This window comes from Channa argus, chromosome 7, assembly GCF_033026475.1.
Source record: "Channa argus isolate prfri chromosome 7, Channa argus male v1.0, whole genome shotgun sequence".
Taxonomy (NCBI): domain Eukaryota; kingdom Metazoa; phylum Chordata; class Actinopteri; order Anabantiformes; family Channidae; genus Channa; species Channa argus.
Window position 1 is genome coordinate 27,855,129 of NC_090203.1, and position 21,540 is coordinate 27,876,668.

Genomic DNA, 21,540 nt, shown 5'->3' on the forward strand with positions numbered 1-21,540 from the left:
ACTGGTATCATCCATTCTGTAAACTGAAAGTTTAGGAAACATAATATGTCTGCAGTACCTGCGGGTGCATGAACAATAGTGTTGAGCTTATGCTAATCGAGTGTCAGAATGAGAAAACACTGCAATACAAAGAGCTGAGACGATAGTTGTTACCAGCAACATGCTTCATCTCTGAAGTCTGAAGTCACAGAAAGAGTCATGAAGCAAATAGCTGCGAGGACATTTAAATACGGATTGCTTTCGTATATTATCAGCACAGCAGGATCATTAACAGCTGAAATTGTTCTGGATGAGTCCTTTTCTCTTGGGATCCATGGTACCAAATACCAGAGTACACATGCATCTCATTGTTATTCCCTGTTTACGGTGTTACTGCAATCTTGCTAAAAATCCTAATGCACGCAAGTTATAAAATCCACACGGCACCCCCCAGTGAGTCAGAAGGCTATCTCTGAAAAGAAATCTGCCTTCCATACTTTACAGAATTGCTCACTGGCAGCTGCCCAATGTCCTGGTTTAACCCCCAGTTTTGATTCCATATGGAAAAACTGTGGTTGTTATAAAAGGAACGTTTCTACAGGACCCCATTAGTACTGAGTCAACACTTGGCTTCTCGTGGACTGTTCCACCACATCAGGTTCACCTTTTTTTTCCCTAGGGTTTAGAGTAATGCCTTTGGTAGCACTTCACTTTAGCTGATACTCTAAAGAAATTAGGTGTCATAAGCATCTTCCAGGTTCATGCTTTGGAAAGCTTTTCCAGCTGAAGCCGTTTGATCTAGAGTTATTACATCCTCGAGGTAAATAGCAGAAACACACCATTCATGTTCCAAAGCAATCTACCAGGAATGTGTGTCTGAATGTATGTGACTGGCTGTTGCACTGCTCTGTCAAGTGATGTCACACTGCTGTGCAGTTCCTGACACGAGGCTGTGAGACTTTGCTGGGGCGGTTTGATGGTACTACCTCGTTAGAATGAACGAGAAGTTCTGCATTTTTTTCAAAAATTCTCTGAAATGCTACTTCCAACTTCAAAAGCTCACATTTCAATGAAAGAAAGACAGTAAAGGCCGTGGTAACATTTGTTAACATATGGTAACGTGTGTTTCATAACAAAAAAATAATACAATTCATGAAAAAAAAACATAAATGCTAGTGCAAGATAAGACAAAAAGACAAGACATATGTGACTTATGTACAGTGTGTGATTGCTTGTGAAAGTGCATCAGGGTCGGAGGATTGAGGATTACTACTACTACTAATAATAATGATGGATATTAATAAGTGATAGAATAAAAAAAAAGTAGATCATCACTAGTTAAATTGTTAGGGGTTTGTGGGGGTGTGCGTGGAGATGTGTGTGCCTTCAGTCCCAGGCATTTGTTTAAACGTAAATCTTCTTAAAATGGGTTCCAGGTTTTATTGAAGTTTGATATATTGTTTTCTGATGTTTTCTCTATAGTTATGTATTTCCAGTTTTGAAGAATTATTTTCTTGATGACTGTTAGAGAGATGAGTAATGGGTTTTTATATTTAACTTGGAGATGATCAACTTCTGAACTATTTCCAAGTAAACAGAGGGTTGGAGATGTGGGGAATCTGCTGCTCAGGATGGTGGAGAATGTCCCTGTCACCGCTACTCACACAAGTGGTGTGGAAGTAATCATCTGTGCTACCTGAGGTGCTTTGTGAGCAGGTATCTGTGTTGCTTAATCCCTTTTTAAACATTTCGCTTTGAGGGATGTGGGTTTTGTGAATGGTCTTGTAATGTAAAAGTTGTACATTTATGGAGAAGGTGTTGTTACAGATTTCTATCCAACAGTTAGAGCCATAGATAAATATAGCTGGGTATCATCAGCATATCAATGGAAATGTATGGAGTGTTTTCTAATAATGTTGCCTAAAGGAGACATATATAAAGTAAAAAGTATTGGTCCTAACACAGAGACTTATGGAACTCCATAGCTAACCTTTGTGTGCATGGAGGATTCATCATTAACATGAACAAATTGAAATCTATCAGATAGATAAGATTTAAACCAACCTAGTGCAGTTCCTTTAATCCTAATTTCATGTTCCAGTCTCTGTAATAAAATGTTGTGATCAATGGTATCGAATGCAGCACTAAGATCTAACAGAACAAGTATAGAGACGAGTCCATTATCTGAGGCCATGAGAAGATCGTTGGTGACTTTTACCAGTGCTGTTTCTGTACTATGTTGAACTCTAAATCCTGACTGAAAGTCTTCATACACATTATTCCTATGAAGGTGATCACATAATTGTTTTGTAACTACTTTTTCAATTATTTTAGAAATAAAGGGGGGATTAGATATTGGTCTGTAGTTGGCTAAAACACCTGGGTCAAGCAGACATGTTGTTGTTTTAGATGAGGTAATAATTGAAGTTAGCTCAGAGAGATCTATGGGTAAAAAGCAGTCTAACAGGGATTTGGGGCCTTATCGATGACTCTAGCACTGTTGTACATGAAGAACTATCTGTAATTTTTGGGGGGAGGATCTGGTGAATTCTTTCTCTAATAGCTACAATTTTATTCATAAAGAAGGTCATGAAGTCATTGCTGCTCAGAGTTAAGGGAAAACTAGGCTCAACAGAACTATGGCTCTTAGTCAGTCTGGCTACAGTGCTGAACAGAAACCGGGGGTTGTTCTTGTTATCTTCTATTAATGATGAATAATATGCTGTTCTGGAAACACAGAGAGCTTTTTTTGTACATTTTAAATCTATTTTTCCAGGCTAAATGAGATTCTTCTAAATTTCTGGAACCTCACTTCCTTTCTAACTTTCGTGTTTCCTTTTTCAAGTTGCGTGTTTGTGAACTATACCATGGAGATCACCTCTGCTGGTTTACTGCCTTCTTTTTTAGAGGGGCAACACTATCGAGTATTGTACGTAGTGAGGCTGCAGAATTGTCAACAAGATAATCTACTTCTGCAGGAGTAACATTAAGGAGACTACTTTCCATTGTATTAACATATGGTGAAGTAAATGATGAAAGAATCATTACTTTAAATTTGTTGACAGCTTTTTCACTTAAGCGTCTGCTATAGTGGAATTGTTTCCTAACTGCTATATAGTCCGTTATTGTAGATTCAAATGAAGAGAGTTATGAGGAAATATTGTTAACTTATCTGCTTCAATTCCATACGTAAGAACGAGGTCTAATGTGTGACTAAAACAGTGAGTGGGTTTATTTAAATTTTGGGAAAAACCAATTGAATCTAATAATGAATACACACAGTGCTGAGTCAGTTACTGTCAGCATCTACATGAATGTTAAAGTCACCCACTATAATGACTTTATCTGTACTAAGCACTAAATCAGATAGAAAATCAGAAAATTCAATCAGAAACTCTGAATAAGGGACTGGAGGACGGTACACGATAACAAATAATAGTGGTTTTTGAGTTTTCCAGTTTGGGTGTGAAAGGCTGAGAGTAAGACTTTCAAATGAGTTATAACTATGTTTAGGTCTAGGAATTATTGTTAAGCTACAATGGAAGATTGCTGCAACTCCTCCACCTCGGCCTGTGCTTCTAGGAACATGATCATTAATATGACTTGGGGGGGTTGACTCATTTAAACTGACATATTCTTCCAGCTGCAAACAAGTTTCAGTGAGACAAAATAAATCTTATCGATGATCATTTATTAAGTCATTTACTAACAGAGATTTAGCAGAGAGAGATCTGATATTTAATAATCCACATTTAATAGTTTTGGGGTTTTGTTCTGTAAGAGGAGTAGTCTTAACTTTTATTAGGTTATTATGATTAACTCCTCTTGTTGTCATATTTACTTTATGTAATTTAGGTCGGGGAACAGACACAGTCTCTATAGGTATGTGGGAGTTGTGGGGGGGTGACGGTTGTAAGGACACTGCAGAGAGGCGTGTAGGACTGGATCTCTGCATCCTAGGCTCAACTCTGGATTGTCATACTTTTGGTTGTCTAATAAAACCAGCCATATTTCTGGATAAGAAAGCTGCACCATCTAAAGTAGGATGGATGCCATCTCTCCTAATCAGCCTAGGTTTTCCCCCAAAACGTTTCCAATTGTCTATGTAGCCCACATCGTTTGCTGGACACCACCTAGACAGCCAGCGGTTGAATGACGACATGCGGGTGTACATGTCGTCACTGGTCAGATTTGGCAGGGGACCAGAGAAAATTACGGAGTCCGACATTGTTTTGGCAAAGTTACACACCGATTCAACGTTCATTTTAGTGACCTCTGATTTGCGTAATCGGGCATCATTAACTCCTGTGTGAATAAATAATATTACTGTATCTACAAGTATCTTTAGCCAGGAGTTTTAAATATGATACAACGTCGCCCGCTCTGGCCCCACGAAGACACTTGACTTCGGCCGCTGGAGTCTCTAACTTCACGTTTCTGACTATGGAGCTACCAATTACCAGAGTTGGTTTCTGGGGTGTGTCGCTGAGTCGGGAAAATCGATGGGAAACATGAACCGACTGGTGGTGAACCTCGGGCGTCTGTTTAGAATTAGATCTCTTACGAACCGTCACGCAGGACTGGCTTCCCGGCTGCTCGGGAACTGCTGGGGGACAGCTAGCAGGGGCTACGCTAGGTTGCCCCGTTCCAGCTACCGGGGCCTGACTAGCTGCATTATTTTCCATGGTGCGGAGCCGTGTTTCCAAAGCTGCAAAAACCTTACACTTGTTACATAAACCATTATCACTAAAGGAGGCAGCGGAAAAACTGAACATGAGACAAACCGAGCAAGTGAGAGAAGGAGAAACAGAGGGAGACAGCGAAGCCATTGCTAACGGATAAGCGCTAAGCTAGCGAAGCTAAAATAGGTAAAGTGTGGAATTAGTAAACGTTAGCGAGTTATGTTTTACAAGAGCAAGCGCTTGTGTAATAACAAGCGTATGTCACGACTCAAGTATTTATTGTTGTATGAAGAAATCACTAATTTAAGTAAAATGAGAGCTGCAATTAGTCAGTAAACAGTCCTTCGATAGAAACCAAGGAAGGGGTGTGCAGAAACAGGAAGTGACGCAATACGCTTAGCGCACGAGGAAGTCAGTGAAACATCCCTGGTGAGTGATTCGTGTGTGCTGCCATGTTGGAAAGTGAATAGGTCTATTGTGTAATTGCTAGTCTGGGTTGTGCCATATTGGGAAATATTTACAAGGTGCTAGTGGTGATTTTGTGATCTTTCCACCAGGCTGTCAGAGTTGAAGAGGCACAGTAGTTATTGTCTTAAAATAGTTATTTTTTTGACTGAATTGTGGCATAAAAGATCTGAAACTGATGGGTTTACATTGATTTTGTTCTAGGTTTATCCATGAGTTGTAATTATTAAGTATTACAGTTGTGTTGCTTGGAAATAGTGTTGGAAATTGAGTGTTTCAAGGCCGTGAGTGTTTCTTTTGTAATGTTTACAGGGAGATTGTAGGTTTCTTGTTTTTCCAATATAAGTGAGATTTTAGTGAGTCAAATCATTTAAACCAATTATCCGTGGGAGTTGTGGGGAGCATTGGGAACAGATAGTTATTTTTACTGTAGCGATTCGTCCATTGAGTGAAAGTGGAAGGTTGGTTCAGCGTCTGAGATCGTGAAGGCCATGGTCCGTGGTTTGTAGGTCCATGTGGTCCATGATCTCCAAACCTGGAGTATTGTCCAAAATTCTGGATGCAGTTACACGAACCTATAGCAGTCCTGTGTGAATAACTGGAGCCCCCACCTCAGAATGAGACCAGTCTAATTATAAAGCAGGTGCCAATGCAGAGGGGTTCTAACAAAACGGGTGCATTTGAAAAAAAAAAAATTAAGACCAGGTTTGAGTTTCACTGCAGTGCAATCTGATACTGTGGCAACTTGTGTTGGCCAGTATAATACATGTGCACAGCTCTGGTAAACTACTCTCCTTTCGGCTTATCCCGTGTGTTCGGGGTCGCCACAGCGGATCATTGTCCACATGTTGATTTGGCACAGGTTTTACGCCGGATGCCCTTCCTGACGCAACCCTCCCCAATTTCTTGGACCGGCACTGCATCGCTGGGGAGGGGAAATGGGCTGTTAGGGGTTCAGGGTCTTGCCCAGGGACACTTTGACATATAGCCAGGGCCGGGGATCGAACCACTCACCCTGTGGTCCATAAGCAACTGCCTTTACCAACTGAGCTATAGCCACCCTCCAGCACAGTGCACAGCTCTGGTAAACTGTTTTGTAATATGAATGCTATATTTTTACTTTTTACAAATGATTTAATTCTAACCTTCTTGTGATAATATAAACCACAGATGAAGGTTCAAACCTTTAAATTAATTGACAATTATAGTCAAACTCTCAGCAACAAAGTTAATGAAGATGATCCTGGCATTTTTCCTTCAATTTTTACTTGCATCTCTATCAAATGGTATTATAAACTCTCTCTCTCTCTCTCTCTCTCTCTCTCTCTCTCTCTCTCTCTCTCTCTATATATATATATATATATATATAGTTATATTTTTTACATTCCCTGGAAATTGTGTCTTTTAACAGGGTGTAAGAAAGCCCTGTATGCTGTCGTAGCATCATGCAGTACCATTTTCCGTGAAATCAAGTAATGTTTTCATCAATGTTACAACAAACAAAGTTGTTCATAGAAACAGTAAATGCAGTAGAAGCAACACAAATGAATGTGTGTGATGGATGGTGGATCTATAAAATGTATCCTGATTGTCTTAATGCATTTGATGTAATATCTAGGTTCTTGCAGTATGTAGATGTCAAGTTCTATTTTAGACTCAATGTCACTGGCCTACGAAGAGGCCTAATCTTAATCCTGGATCAACTAGTACAATTTAAGGGATTACGTTAGCGCCCGGTTGGTATTTTCAAAATAAAACAAGAATAAAGAACATGTCGTTACGAGTTTACAAAATAAGAAACTCAACAAAGCGGATGATTAAGAAATAATACATTCAAAACTCAGTGCTATCATTGCGACGACGGGAGTCACTTGCGAAAAGTACAAGATGCTCGTCAAGTCAAGACGTGATGCTGTAATTTTGAAAAGACTGATTTTCTGTTGTATTTCCGGGTGTCTGTGTTTAACTTGCTGCACCGTCCTGGACCACAGCATCCAGCATCCAGGAGGGTTTGAACGGCAGGACAGAGATCAGTCGAGAGCGTTTATATACGTGAGTAAATTGCCTTTTAGAAAGCGTTTCGTGTGAAACGGTGTCAGCGTTTTACACTCACAATCTGTGAGAAAATTATGAAATATAATCTTACGACTCCCAATATTTTGACGTTAGAGCCTTGACGGTGATAATATGACACCGGCTCTCGAAGACGACTTGTTCGAAAATGATATATTTTCTTATGTGTGGATGTCACATGAACTGATCGTTCTCCTCTAAAATATCTACACAGCCCTAAACTTAAAATCTTCCACTGTTACGTTATACCATCGTTACCACTACAGCCGAGTTAACCTGAAGATTAATCAGATGCTTGGCCTGTAATCAACGGACGATGTTACTGTCTAATACGACTAAAACATTGTATTATCGTATCATTTGCTGTTTGTCACGGACAGTGTTCTATTAAAATGCGGACACACTGAGTGTGTTTGAGATGAGGTGACAGCTGCTCTCGAAGCTTGAGGCCGGACTCCAGCAGCATCATGGCGTCCTTCATCAGTGAAGGGCAGAAGAGGAGGATGCGCCAGCAGCTCTGCTCTGCTCTTCACACTTACTCAGAGCTGTTCTCAAGCTTGTTATATTTCCCACTTTTAATATACCAATCTATAATAGGCAGAACTCATGCCGTATTGGATTGCATTGTATAGGTGATCCCAATGAATTGGCCAGTATATGCAGAGAGGGAAAAAAAGAGAGAGAGAATTATTGAACCCAATCTAATTGTCATACAGTAAATGAGAACAGCTGGGCCTCTTGAACAACTGTCTGTTTGTAAATCGTTACATAATAACTCAGTTACTATTTGGATAAATGATTATTCACTTCAGTTTTTCAGCTCAAAAGCAAAGCAGAGTAAGCTAGTGTTGTGTAGTAAAGTATAGAAGTATAGGATAGTTTTGTTTAATAGAGTCTAATTTTGGATAGTGTAGTACATATATACTGTACACTACACTGGTATAGCAAAGTATAGTATAGTATGTTGAAACATAAAGTAGTAGACTATAGTACAATGGTATTGTACCATAGAAGATTAGAGTTCAGCTATGCAGTAAAGTAAGTACAATACATAGAAATGATTATTGCAGCTTAGTGGAAAAAAGCAGAGTAGAACTAGGACATAGTATACTAGTATATTGTATTCAAGTATAACAGTATATTGTATTTCATGTGAAACTCTTTAAAAACGCATCTGTATCCTTTGATTTGACCTCTTCATGTTGTAAAACACAAGTTAACATATTCCACAGATCTAATAACTCTAATAATAGCACATCTTCCTTTTGTATGTGTAGTGTTTCTTTCTTCTAGCTGAGTTGTGGTGTTCATCATGGGGGAACTCTTCAGGAGCGAGGAGATGACTCTGGCCCAGCTCTTTCTCCAGTCAGAGGCAGCCTACTGCTGTGTCAGTGAGCTGGGAGAACTGGGCATGGTTCAGTTTAGAGATGTGAGTACATATCTAAAAACTAGAGTATGTATCTTTTCGGAATATATATTATATATATTAGTGGACTCACTTAACTCACTTCTAGATAAGAAATTGTGAGGAAAATGGTCAAAATATACAGTTTGTATATTTAAGATACAAACTCTGTGTGTGTCACCCACAAACACACACACACACACTAACTCTCTGTCTTCAATGTTGCATTTAAGTATATAAATACAACTAACAATTAACTTAACAAGAGCATCTTCTCAATTGAGTTTGTAGGCTTCTGCAGCCAGGACATACAGCTTTGCATGTAGCATTTAGTTAACAAGAGAGTGTCAACTTGATGGATATGTTTTCTCATAGAAACAGTAACCATTTCATTCCTATTCACTTCTAAAGGTTTTTGAGTGATGCTCACTCTTCTCACCAATTAGAGAATTCAAAAATTCCAAAAAATGTCTATTGGCTTCTTATTTAGTGTAATTGGATACTGCTTAATACATGAAGTGCTGTCCAGAGTGTAGCAGAGTGTAACAGCAGCTACGTGAAGGGTAGAGCACCGATTTTAGTTTTAGCTCTAGTTGATTTTTTCTAACTATGCCAGCTCATAGAGGCTGTAGAATTTCTCAGAAGGCAGAAACACTGTGACAGTAAAGCTGCAGCATACAACTTTGTAAAACCTATTCTTAAAATATGCTCAAAACTTACCCCAATGTAACCCGGACTCATTGAGCAGAGATCTTCTCCTATAATGAGTTGGTCTAAAGAGATGGTCTAGATCAGAAAAGGCCAAAACCAGGGTTGGTAGATGATGATAATCAGTATTTTTTTGCTGAACTACTCCTTTCCCACTGCTGCAGTAGGATGTTGCAATAGCAACTTCCTTAATTAGCTGAATACTGGAGGACTGGGTGGAGCAGGTGGAGATAGAGAGTGTGTGTGTGTGTGTGTGTGTGTGTGTGTGTGTGTGTGTGCTTGGTTGAGGTCCAGAAATTGGTTATTGTAGCTTAAAATGTAAAAAGGTTGGGGGACTTGTTTCATGTCTTTCAATGACTTTTAGCGTCACACATTTACTGTAACCTATAGGTGTTCAGGTGATAATTAACAAATTAATCTATTAAGTTGGCAGTTAATTTACTGCGTCTTAGTTACTTTGAGTTTTAGCCAAATAATTGTTTTTACTTGCAGTTGAACCCAGATATCAACGTGTTCCAGCGCAAGTTTGTAAATGAAGTGAGGAGATGTGAGGAAATGGACAGGAAACTTAGTGAGTAGACCATCTAACAATGAAATATACGTAATGTATTAAGTTAATACAAGCAATTTTTAAAGAAACACTAAAAAAAAAAGCCGGAAATGTTCATGCTTCTAGGCAGATAGAGTAATTTGTTAAATCCTGGCATGTCTCTACTGAACAGGGTTTGTGGAAAAGGAGATCAAGAGAGCGAACATCCCAACTGTAGACACTGGAGAAAATCCGGAGGTGCCTTTTCCCAGGGACATGATCGATCTAGAGGTAATCACTTATCAATCAATTCACTTCAGTCCTTTCTCATTATAAAAGATTTAAAAGCACAGCAAAAGAAAATATTTCCTGTATTGTTTTTTTTATGCCTGTCAAAGATACAGTATATATGATCAGTTTTACAGTGGATCATTGAGAGTAAGTGTCTGTTTTTTGTCATTGACAGGCCACATTTGAGAAGCTGGAGAATGAACTGAAGGAGATCAACACCAACCAGGAAGCCCTGAAGAAGAACTTCCTGGAGTTGACTGAGCTCAAACACATCCTCCGTCGAACACAGCAGTTCTTTGATGAGGTGTCTTAGAGATACGCATCATATGCCCACAAGCAGAATAGATGTTTTTATTTATGTACATTGATCTAATCTAGATGAGTTCTTCATGATATGTCATTTGATTTTGTTTTAGTGCATCTCTTCAACATCAGCAAACCTTCTTTATTGATTGTTCTGTCTAATAAGCAGAGCAGCATTATAAGCATTCAGTCAAAAAACAATCATGCATGTTCTTAAAAAAATGAAATAAATGAGGCTTCTTATGTCTTTGGCAGATGGAGGACCCGAACCTACTAGAGGAGTCATCAGCCCTGATGGAGGGTAGTGAGGGGGGCCGTGGCGCCCCGCTTAGACTGGGGTAAAGCTTGTGAAATGCATAATTTTCTATATCGAGCAGGGTTCAGTTTTTGTGGACCTAATATGTACAGTATACATTGTTTATAGGTCTCTAAAGAGTATTTACCCCCCTTTAAAAGTTTTTAGTTTTGACACATTTTCAAAAAAAGTTACAAAAACCTTTCTTTCATGTTAAAATGAACGTTTAACTGTAGGGATTCTTGCAACATAGTGACAGAAGCTTTTAACTCCTTCAGAGGAATAATAGGTGTCAGGGTGGCTTCTCTCCCTAGTCTTCTTCTTGTGCAGTCATTTTGCTTTTTAGTATAACCTGCAATCTTCTTTTTTATACACACCGTCTGTATTTAAGAACTAAAAAGATGTTTAGCCAATTTATGTAAGAGGGTGCAGCTCTAGAGTAAACTGTAAAAACGAGCAGTATAATATACAAGTATGTTTTGTCTCTGCAGGTTTGTGGCTGGAGTGATCAGCAGGGAGAGGATCCCCACGTTTGAGCGAATGTTGTGGAGGGTGTGTCGTGGTAATGTCTTCTTAAGGAAAGCAGAGATCGAGGACCCTCTGGAGGACCCCGCCACAGTCAGTGCACATGCCGTTGTTGAGAGTAGCAAAGACGGACAATTATACCATGTACAAGACCTGCCAACCTGTTTGCATTTTCTGTAGGAACTTTTCTTATCAAAGTACAAACTGATAATAAACGTTTGTCTTTGGTTTGGCACATCCATCTAGTGTTTTATGCTGAGAGAAAATCGTGTGTCAATTAAGCTAATGTTAGCAGTGTTTTCCTGCCAGAGTTTATATTAAGCTTTTTCAAATGGTTTTAATTTGTTTTGAGGTACACAGTCAGTTTGAGTTTATACTCCTGATATTAAGGAAGGACTCATCTATCCAAAATATAGGCTGCTATGTTTTATGCCTGGTTTTGGCAGCTGAAAAGGTTTTTTCAGACTAAGGTGGTATTTTTTCTTTGAGGTTGGCAGGTCTGCATGCACTTCTACACACAAAGCATCTCTTAAAGACAATGCTGCACAATATGTTCTCGGACATTTGCTAATTTGAAAGATATCTGTATTTTTTTCTGTTTTCTAATACTGTGTCTTTTTTAACAGGGAGACCAAGTCCACAAGTCAGTATTCATCATCTTCTTCCAAGGTGACCAGCTGAAGAACAGAGTGAAGAAGATCTGTGAGGGGTGGGTGTCATGAGTTAGAATCCCACAGTAGATAGATTTTAGATTTTCAGATTTTAATAAAAATAATATTTCTATCCCAAAAATGTAAGGTACAGAAGGGGAAACAAAGTAAAACAGAGACAAGAGAGACAGAGATACAGTTTTGTACAGGAGCCATGTCTTGTCTCTTGTTTTTAGCTAAGTAAGAACCTTTAAAATGTTATAGGTTGGAAATCGAAACCTCCGTGTTTCCAAGTGTGTTTTGCAGTGCAATGTCTTCTCCTCATTCTGGTCCAGATTTGCTAACTACTACCACCTGTGTTCTGGTTTGTCGGGGGGGGGGGTACACTTTTAGATGGCCATAATAAACAAATCTGCACCAGGATGTGAAACAGGAACACTAGAACAAGAAATATTTTTTGTGATCCAAACATTAGACCTTTCATCCTTTTTTTGAAACTCATTAAGAACCAGAATTGAAAAGCCCGACCAGAAAATAAAACGAAATTTAATTAAACTCAAACTATACAGAAAGTGTTAAGATCATAGTATTTCAGATTGATAAACATACAAGAAAAACAAAAGCTAAGCCTTAATTTAATTCTGCGTGCTGCTATTCTGTCAGATCCTCTGTTTTGGCCAAAAGATTTGAGCCAAAATAGAGCTAGAGTGGACAATCTAGCTGTATTCTTTACATGTGGGTTTTGAAGTGCAGGCCATGGCAGGATATCATTGATACAAGTCATGATCATCATGCTGAGATAAATGATACACATTTATAATAGAAAGTCTGTATCATGGCTATATTGTTTCAGGTTCCGCGCCTCTCTCTACCCATGTCCAGAGACCCCACAGGAGAGGAAGGAGATGCTGGCAGGAGTCAACAGCCGCATTGATGACCTCCAGATGGTATGACACTGCACTGGAACATTACCTTTACTAGCATTAATGTATAAAAACAATATGTGTTATATGTTGATGGGTTACAGTTAAAATCATGGAGAGGGCATTTTGTTTAAGGCACTTTATAATTAGTCATAATCAGTTCATTTGTTTAATTTAAGAATTCTTTCAAAGTTTCGTTGTCTTTTAAATTGCACTGCTACCCACAAAACCAAAAGAAATTTATCAGACACATGATTCAATTCAGTTCAATTCTACTTTATTTATATAGCGCCAATTCACAACAACGTCATCTCAAGGCACTTTACAGAATAAAGTCAGGACTATACAGATATGTAAAGAAAACCCAACCAATCCCCCTGGAGCAACCCAGTAGGTGACAGTGGAGAGGAAAAACTCCCTTTAACGGAATAAACCTCCAGCAGAACCAGGCTAAAGGTGGGTGGCCATCTGCCTCGACCGGTTTGGGTGAGTGGAAAGTAAATTGGATGTCTCTGTCTGGTCACTTTTCCTTTTAAACCCAATGAAAAAATGAGCCCTATAGTGTGGATGGGTGTTATCTTGTACCTTAGCTCTTATCTGCAAAAGACCTTTGTCCTGTCACACATTGTTGTGGTTCTCTTCTGTTTGCCCTTATTAAGTCTGGAAAACGCTCTGGTTCTGCTTGAGAGCTCTGATCTGTTCTGAGCCTGCCAACCACATACAGCACGCTCTGAGCATTGGGTCTGGTTTGTAGAGAATTTTATTCTGTGCATTCATTTTGCCTGATTCGGGAAACCGGTGAGAGCAGTCAATTTGTGTCATTTTCCTGAACAGTTGGGTGCAAAAGTGTGCATCCTCATTTTGAAAAGGCAAAAAAGAGAACACATTTTTATGCACATTTAATTAGTATAAATGTCATTTTTAATCTAAGAAGTAAGAAAAATTGTCAAGTGAATAAAAAAGTTAAAATCTTGAAGATTATATATCAGTGCAAAAATGTACATCCCCCTTGATAAATTGACCAAAAGTGACCTTTAATTTCTGATAAGGAAACATTTGCAAACGTTTAAAATCCAGCTGATATCTCATGGCTGTGGTGTTAAGAGATTTGTGTATTAAAAACGCATCTAACCAATATTAAAAAGGTCAAAGTAGATGTAAAATCCACCGCGTTGAGCAGCCATACTGTCACTACAACATAGTATAACATAGCATATCACATAGGAATAATATTGTTTTTGCTTTAAATTGGGACAAGGTCAAAATTGACTATTTAAAACTGAACTTTGAAGCAGGTGGTGATGAAAGTCTGTTCATTATGGATGTTTAACATGACTTTTTTCAATGGCAAAGTACGTGAAAGACCTGGTCCAGTACCCGTGTAATCAGACCAGTGGTATGATGAGATAACCATGATTATCACAATCTACTAGGCCTTACACCATCCAATCATCCATTATCAATCCAAACAATTCTGCCACTGCAGGTCTTGAACCAAACAGAGGACCATCGTCAGCGAGTGCTGCAGGCCGCCTCCAAGACCATTAGAGTATGGTTCATCAAGGTGAGGAAGATGAAGGCCATCTACCACACACTCAACCTTTGCAACATTGATGTCACCCAGAAGTGTCTGATCGCTGAGGTGTGGTGCCCCGTCTCAGACCTGGACTCCATCCAGTTTGCCCTGCGCAGAGGGACGGTGAGCCTGTTTTTTCTCTCATGCTTTGCATCGAATACTTTACTACTTCAGTTATATCATCTACTCTTATTTTGGCCCTGCTCCCATATATATCATAGTAAATGCTTTTATGTTGTTTTTTGGTCTGTATGAAAATTAGTTTTATAGTATTTTTACTATCAGACCTTGGTTTTGATACATTCCACTGTTATCTGAATCACAGAATAACAAACATACTGTACATTCGCTTCATAAAATATGGACTGTGTTTGTGATCTGGTCTGGTTTTTGATCACCTACAAAATGGACGACACGTGTGTGTGACTGATAAGTGAAGCCTTCTTTGACAGGAGAGGAGTGGCTCGACTGTGCCGTCCATACTCAACAGGATGCAGACCAAGCAAACACCACCTACCTTCAACAAGACCAACAAGCTTACATCCGGCTTCCAGAACATTGTTGACGCCTATGGAATTGGGAACTACCGGGAGATCAATCCAGGTTATATTGGAATTCTATTAGTCTATATTTAAATGAATACTTGTGACATTAGCATTTATATAAAGGTTTTGGATATAGGGGCAGTGTTTGCCTAGTTGTTAGACAGGAGGACTTGTGCTATCAAGCTTCTACTAATTAAAGGTTTGCTTAACAGGCCTTTATCGTATGAAATGTTAGACACGGAGCTCAATATACTTAGCTTGTAACTACCACTTTAACAGTCAGTAGAGTATTTACAATGATGTTTGAGCCTTGTTTTTGCAATGAACCCTTTCCATGTGATGCCTTTTACAGCTCCCTACACCATAGTTACATTTCCCTTCCTGTTTGCGGTGATGTTTGGTGACATGGGTCACGGCTTGTTGATGACTTGTGCTGCCCTGTACCTGGTCATTCGTGAGAGTCGCCTTCTTGCCCAAAAGAGTGACAACGAGGTACAAAAAGACAAAAACAAATATTTCAGCAATACAAACCTTCCCAATACACTTATTAGCAACATGAAACTGTTTTTGTGAATCATTGCAGATGTTCAATATGGTGTTTGCCGGTCGGTACATCATCCTGCTGATGGGGATCTTTTCCATCTACACTGGCATCATCTACAACGACTGCTTCTCCAAGTCACTCAACATGTTTGGCTCTGGATGGAGTGTCAGACCCATGTTTGGCCCCAAAGGAGGCAACTGGTCGTAAGTCAGAGAACTTTGATTGGATTGATAATGTCTGAGACATCTAACATCAGAACATAATATAATTTAGATTAATCACAGGGTTCTAGTCACACATATTACATTATCTTTACCTCCATTGAATAGATTAAATTTTTCCTTTTTTGCAATAAAAATGTTTGTAATAGTTTTTGCATGTAAAATCCACAGCATGTACAGTAAATAATCTGCTCTATTATTCATTCCTATTCATTTCCTACTGATTTGTCCTAGATTTGAGACGCTTGAGGGAAATGGTTTACTACAGTTAAACCCAACTGTTCCCGGAGTGTTTAACGGACCTTATCCACTTGGAATTGACCCGGTAAAATCTGCACATTCACTAAAACCAAAACAATTACTAACTGAACATTTTCAGTAGGAGCTGTGGTGTCTGACACAGCTGCTTTTGATTTTCGAGTGCCTCAAGGGCGTGTTTGAGAAATGCAGTGCACTTTGGGACTAATATGAAGAGGCTTGTGCTGCCATGTTGATGCTCTATGCTGTTTACTACTCTCTGTTTGTGAGGCACTTTTAGTGTTTGTTTGGATAGTTGCTGTAAATTCATCATTATTAATAAAAATGTATTTCTCTAGTTGGAACAAAAGTGCAAGCTAGACTTGTGGCTTTTAAACTTAAAAGTTAAGAATGGAAATGTTAACTGTTATTTGTTTCTATTCTTTTGTTAATTGCTTAACTGTGTTGTGTGGTGACTGCAGATCTGGAACATTGCCTCCAACAAGCTGACATTCCTTAATTCATTCAAGATGAAGATGTCTGTGATTCTGGGTGTGATCCACATGCTGTTTGGAGTGTCTCTCAGTCTCTTCAACCACCTGTAAGTGCTACATGTGGATCAGGCATGTGTGATCTAACAGTACTAGCAGGTTAACAATGCTTTTACTGCAGACCCTAAAGTTAAAACTACAAACCTCATTTGCAAAAGGGATGAGACATTTTCTAAAATGCAATAAAAGATTCAATCAGTGGTGTGATTATTTGCTTGAAGCTCAGTTTATTTGACAGATGTACATAGAAAATATTTTCACTAACATTACTGTATTTTGTAAAGTAAATTTTGACTTTTCACTTTGAGTTACATAAACCTCTGTGAAAGAATTGATTCAAATCAAGTCTGATTGATTGATGCAGGTACTTCAAGAAGCCCCTGAACATCTTTCTGGGCTTTATCCCAGAGATTGTCTTCATGTCAAGCCTGTTTGGCTACCTTGTCCTGCTGGTTTTCTACAAGTGGATAGCATACGATGCCTACACCTCCAAGGATGCGCCCAGTCTGCTTATCCACTTCATCAACATGTGTCTCTTCAACTACAGTGACCCCACTGTCAAGCCCCTCTACAGGGGACAGGTGCTCACTCACTCATTCACCTCTCTGCCTCTCCCAGCTTCCTGCCCCTCCCTCTTGCACTAACATGGCTGAATACTTAAAGAGAAGTGCAAAGAAGCTCATGGTGAATAAGACCAAAAATCACTTGTAGTTTTTTCTGGTGAGTGGTCTTTTCACAGCACTGCTGGATCTGACAGGGAACTATGTTTGTCTAAGTTAAGCCTAATAGGTGAGAGTGGGACTAGGCCATGTGGCAAAAAGAGTTTAACCATTTTTCACAGAACAGTGGAGGATGTAGTTACACATGGGAATATAAGTAGACTAGTCCCATGTCATTCATTGCTTACGGTTCACAGTGAAGCATTTGTAACCCACACTTTTAAAGAGTTGGAGGCTTTTGTACAGTGTCATCCGCTGTGTGGCTATTATTTTGGCAAGTGAGGTCTTTGTTCTTGAGGTTATGATGATGTTTAGAAATGGCATTGTTTCCGTAATATGACAAGCAATGAATCTTATCAACCTAGATTATCAAAAGTAGCCCAGTGTTTGTCATTTTAATATCAAATGAGTGCTTTCATAAGCAGCTATAACGTTAGCTTCATAAAGAACAAATGAGTGATTCTTTATTCTTGGTTTTCTGATGACATCATGTATATCTGTTATGGACTCACATAAGCATTTGACCATTGCTATAATCTGTGGTAATACAATATGGCTACATCACAAATAACTGTGATAACTTTGAGGACCGATGTAGGACCAGAATACTCATGGATGTAGCCTACTTCTGGTCACTTCTACACATTGCCAACACCTTGTTAACCTCTCTCTGTTTGAATCTGTAGATGGCGATCCAGATTTTGTTGGTGCTGATTGCCCTTGCATGTGTACCCTGTATGCTGATTGTGAAAACTATGGTGCTTCGGCGTCAGCACCTGTGGAAAAAGCACCTGGTATGTTGATCTGAACCCACCTATAACCTTTTTTACCACTTGTGATAAATAACAGTTATAACCTTTGATATAACCCATTTCACCCCTATTCTTCAATCCATTTCAGTGTACATTGTAGTATGCAATGTTGGTTGTGTTGCCATGAAAATGCTTAAAGCCTGCCTTGGAAACGCTGATATCATGGTAGGAAATACTTCAGTCTGAGGTCATGGTAGCAGCAATAGAAATTCCATTTGATTCGATTGTTCTAGCTGTACCTTCAAACCCAGTTTCTCTCCAAATGCTATATATCCAACAAAAATATTTCTTTATTTATTATGTTAAATAGAACAGCTTGAAGAACCTTTACTTCACCGTGTCAAACGCTTTGTTTTACTGTGTTAAATTTTAAATAAATGCATTAATGCAATGATAAGCTAACCAGCTAACCAGGAGCAGTTTACCTGTTTACACAACTGTGTCTTCAGCTCCATTTGTTGTGGTTTTAATGGTCAAATGTGAATATTTAGCCCTCTAAAAAATGAATGGTTCTTCCAGTCGATACTGCTACACTACTGTACATTTCAGTGCTGTTTCATTCATTTAACTGTTTCTGGCACTTTATTGATTAAAAAATCTCACGTTTGACGAGTGTTGGATATATTTCATTCTGGATTAAACATCTTCACTCAGTGTATTGGATGGCATGTTTTGCCAAATTAAGAAGGAAGCGTTCACACTAAGGCTTGCTTTAAGCTAGACACAGCTCTTGTGGCTTTTGTATCTAGTCCCAGAAGAGGGAAGAAACCCCTGCAGAGAATCTAGAGCAGTCTTTAGAGCAAACAGGCGTGTCCTCATCATGCACCGGACTCACCCAACAGGGCACGCAGAAGTTTGGAGGAGTGCGGGTGGGCAACGGGCCCACGGAGGACGAGGCTGGCATCATGGACCATGACCAGCTGTCTCAGCATTCAGAGGAGGGAGATGAGGTGAGCTGAGTAAACACCTGAAATTGACATATAAAAATGTAATTTCTTCCATTTCCAGAACTTAATATTGTTGTTTAACTTTTATGTGAACTCTAAACTCAAATTATAATAGATTTAAACACTTGACTTTGAGTAAAGTTTGATAGTCCCACTAAAAGCAGACTCTCTGCAAATATGATTTGAAAATATGTTGTTGATTCAGGATTAGATTTATGTAGTGCACGTAAATTTCATGCAAAACAAAATAGTGAAAAGAAAATACGTGAGATGTAGAACTCGAGTATTGCTGTAAATATCCCGAGCTGTGACTGAAGAGGACGTCTTCTGTTAGTCAAACTGAGGAATGCAGCAAACCCTCATACAGTTTGTTTGGAGCTTTACAGGTTTACATCATTGCCATGCTGGTGCTCCAGAGCAGCTCTTTGTACAGCAATACACAGTGTCTTCTTGACTGAGGCAATGACTCATTGGATTTTAGGCCGCAGCCCTAAAACTGATACAAATTTTTTCCTAGATTTTCTTATTTGAAATTGTGTCTAAGCTCGATCCCCAGCAAGATTTGTAAAGCTCACATGACAAAGCAGTCTTTACTGCGTAGGTAGCAGAGATGTGGTAATGTAGCTTGATTCTGAAAAAAGGCCAGTGCTGGGATGGACTGAAAAAGATAAGATAATAAGATAAGAATATTTCAATAACAAAAAAAAAAATGGTTTTCATGGAATTTCTGATTTCTCAAAATACCAGATTTTTTTTTCTGTGACTCAGAGGTTAGGTATCTTCTGGTTAATACATTTCTGCATATTTATGTTTTGATAACACAAGATTGCACTTTAATGGAATTCCATGTGTATAATATTCCATGGAGACATAACTTATCAGCAGACTTATGGAGTTGAATGTTGCATAATTGTGAGGAAGTTTAAGGCTGTAGTATGACTAATTGAGATTATTTGCAGGGATCTGATCTTTATTGAAATAGAAATAAAAGGGTCTTTTTTTTGTAATTTTTTGTCAAAACCAAATGATATCAGCAGTCATTCTGTATTCTAATTAAAAAACAAATGCTGGGAACTTCCAAAGAGAGTTAACACTTTATACGCAGTGTACTTGGGAATTTATTTTAAGACAGTGATCAGACTCACATTAAGGAAGAGTGGTAGGATGCCCTTATGCAAATCCTTCAGCCAGGTTGCAATGTCTGATCTATGTAGATCCTCCAGAAATGATAGTGGAGAATATAGGGAAAAGCAACACTTTGCAACAATTGCACACTAAATCATAATATTTTATTTATATGTATTTCTGCATTTGAATATTTTGTATGTATATGCACAGAAAGAAACTAGTCCAGGCTTTTCACTGTGTGTCCACTGGGCTGCAGGCAGGTGAAACAGTGAGTTGGGTCACTGGAAGAGTTCTTTGGTTTTGATTAACAGAAACACGACAACATATTACTTTATTAGTTTATCCATTTGTCCAGCAGAAGTACATTTTTTAGTTTGTACAGCAGTTGCTCATTTGAAGTGTCTGTGGGCACGTCAGTGAAACCACAAGCTTGCCCAAACCCAGCCAATGAGGTTTTTCTAAGCCCGTGTGCACCTGAGCACTAGTCCCAAGTCCTGTAAAGGAAAAGGGTAAAAGGTCTGCATCAGAAAGGGGCACCCTGTGTAAAAACCTGTGTCAAACCCACATGTGGACCAGCTTAAACAATAAGGAAAAGGAGGAAAAACCAAAAGTCCAAATTTTAGTTAAAAAGTTTTAACATTGAATCTACACCCGTTAGAAGTAAAATTATATACATTTGGGCTAAATATTACTCAATGGCCACATGAGACAAAGTGCTATCACAGTGACAATGCTAACATGATGTGTTCATCAGGTGTAATGGTTCCTGTGTTTACCATCTTAGTTTAGCTTGATAGCATGGACATTTTTGCAGTAAACCTAACACTTACCTAAATGCTCATTCATCCCAAATGCTCATTCTGGATATTGGTTTTCCTGTGAACTTGGGAAGAACCTATTCCTTATGTCTGCCCCCATGAAAGGGCTTTTGTCTTCCTGCTAGATTTTCAAAGCAAATAAAGTGGGGTGTCACTTGTTATGGGACTATTAAATACCAAACCAGAGTTTAACATTTATTCCACCACATTCATATTGTTTTTTAAATATGATCAAAAAATAATATTAGCCAGTAATAATATAATAATAACCAGTTGTTTTCGGAAATGACTAATTGTTTTTTATTTGAAACAGCTGCTCTGACAGATGACGGTCACCCACATGCTTCTGACATATTTGAGCTGTGTTTTATGATTATTATTATCAAAGGGACTTTCTGCCAGTCCTGTACAAACACAGTGAGCTATTTCTGCATTATATACGATGAGCGTCTTAGTTTAAGAAGTAAGGTTTGTGTTAGTTCCTTGCACAGGCCCAGAACTGACACAAGAAGCCCCCTACCCACACGTGTAAAGAAAACCATAGTACAATACAGGTGCCAAGTTTAAGGCACAAGCAGGAGATTGTAGTTAATTTGTTAGTTATTTTATGCACT

The 21,540-nt window shown here is 38.8% G+C and overlaps 1 protein-coding gene across 5 annotated transcripts in view; it reads left to right on the top strand.

Moving 5' to 3' along the window:
* Positions 1 to 4,828: 4,828 nt before the first annotated feature.
* Positions 4,829 to 21,540, top strand: part of atp6v0a1b (ATPase H+ transporting V0 subunit a1b) — a 29,446-nt gene continuing 12,734 nt past the window's right edge. For 2 of the 5 annotated variants that reach the window (XM_067511812.1, XM_067511814.1), the window contains exons 1-18: positions 7,026 to 7,178; positions 8,477 to 8,628; positions 9,805 to 9,883; positions 10,035 to 10,132; positions 10,308 to 10,436; positions 10,691 to 10,773; positions 11,222 to 11,348; positions 11,882 to 11,964; positions 12,759 to 12,852; positions 14,315 to 14,527; positions 14,857 to 15,007; positions 15,302 to 15,441; positions 15,533 to 15,696; positions 15,949 to 16,039; positions 16,434 to 16,552; positions 16,867 to 17,083; positions 17,908 to 18,015; positions 18,783 to 18,983. In XM_067511812.1, coding sequence (XP_067367913.1) covers positions 8,512 to 8,628; positions 9,805 to 9,883; positions 10,035 to 10,132; positions 10,308 to 10,436; positions 10,691 to 10,773; positions 11,222 to 11,348; positions 11,882 to 11,964; positions 12,759 to 12,852; positions 14,315 to 14,527; positions 14,857 to 15,007; positions 15,302 to 15,441; positions 15,533 to 15,696; positions 15,949 to 16,039; positions 16,434 to 16,552; positions 16,867 to 17,083; positions 17,908 to 18,015; positions 18,783 to 18,983 — 2,214 coding nt within the window. In that variant the 5' untranslated portion in view covers positions 7,026 to 7,178; positions 8,477 to 8,511. Of the gene's footprint in view, positions 4,848 to 7,025; positions 7,179 to 8,476; positions 8,629 to 9,804; positions 9,884 to 10,034; positions 10,133 to 10,307; positions 10,437 to 10,690; positions 10,774 to 11,221; positions 11,349 to 11,881; positions 11,965 to 12,758; positions 12,853 to 14,314; positions 14,528 to 14,856; positions 15,008 to 15,301; positions 15,442 to 15,532; positions 15,697 to 15,948; positions 16,040 to 16,433; positions 16,553 to 16,866; positions 17,084 to 17,907; positions 18,016 to 18,782; positions 18,984 to 21,540 lie in introns of those variants that run through there. The other 3 variants (XM_067511815.1, XM_067511816.1, XM_067511813.1) reach the window with 2 other exon arrangements.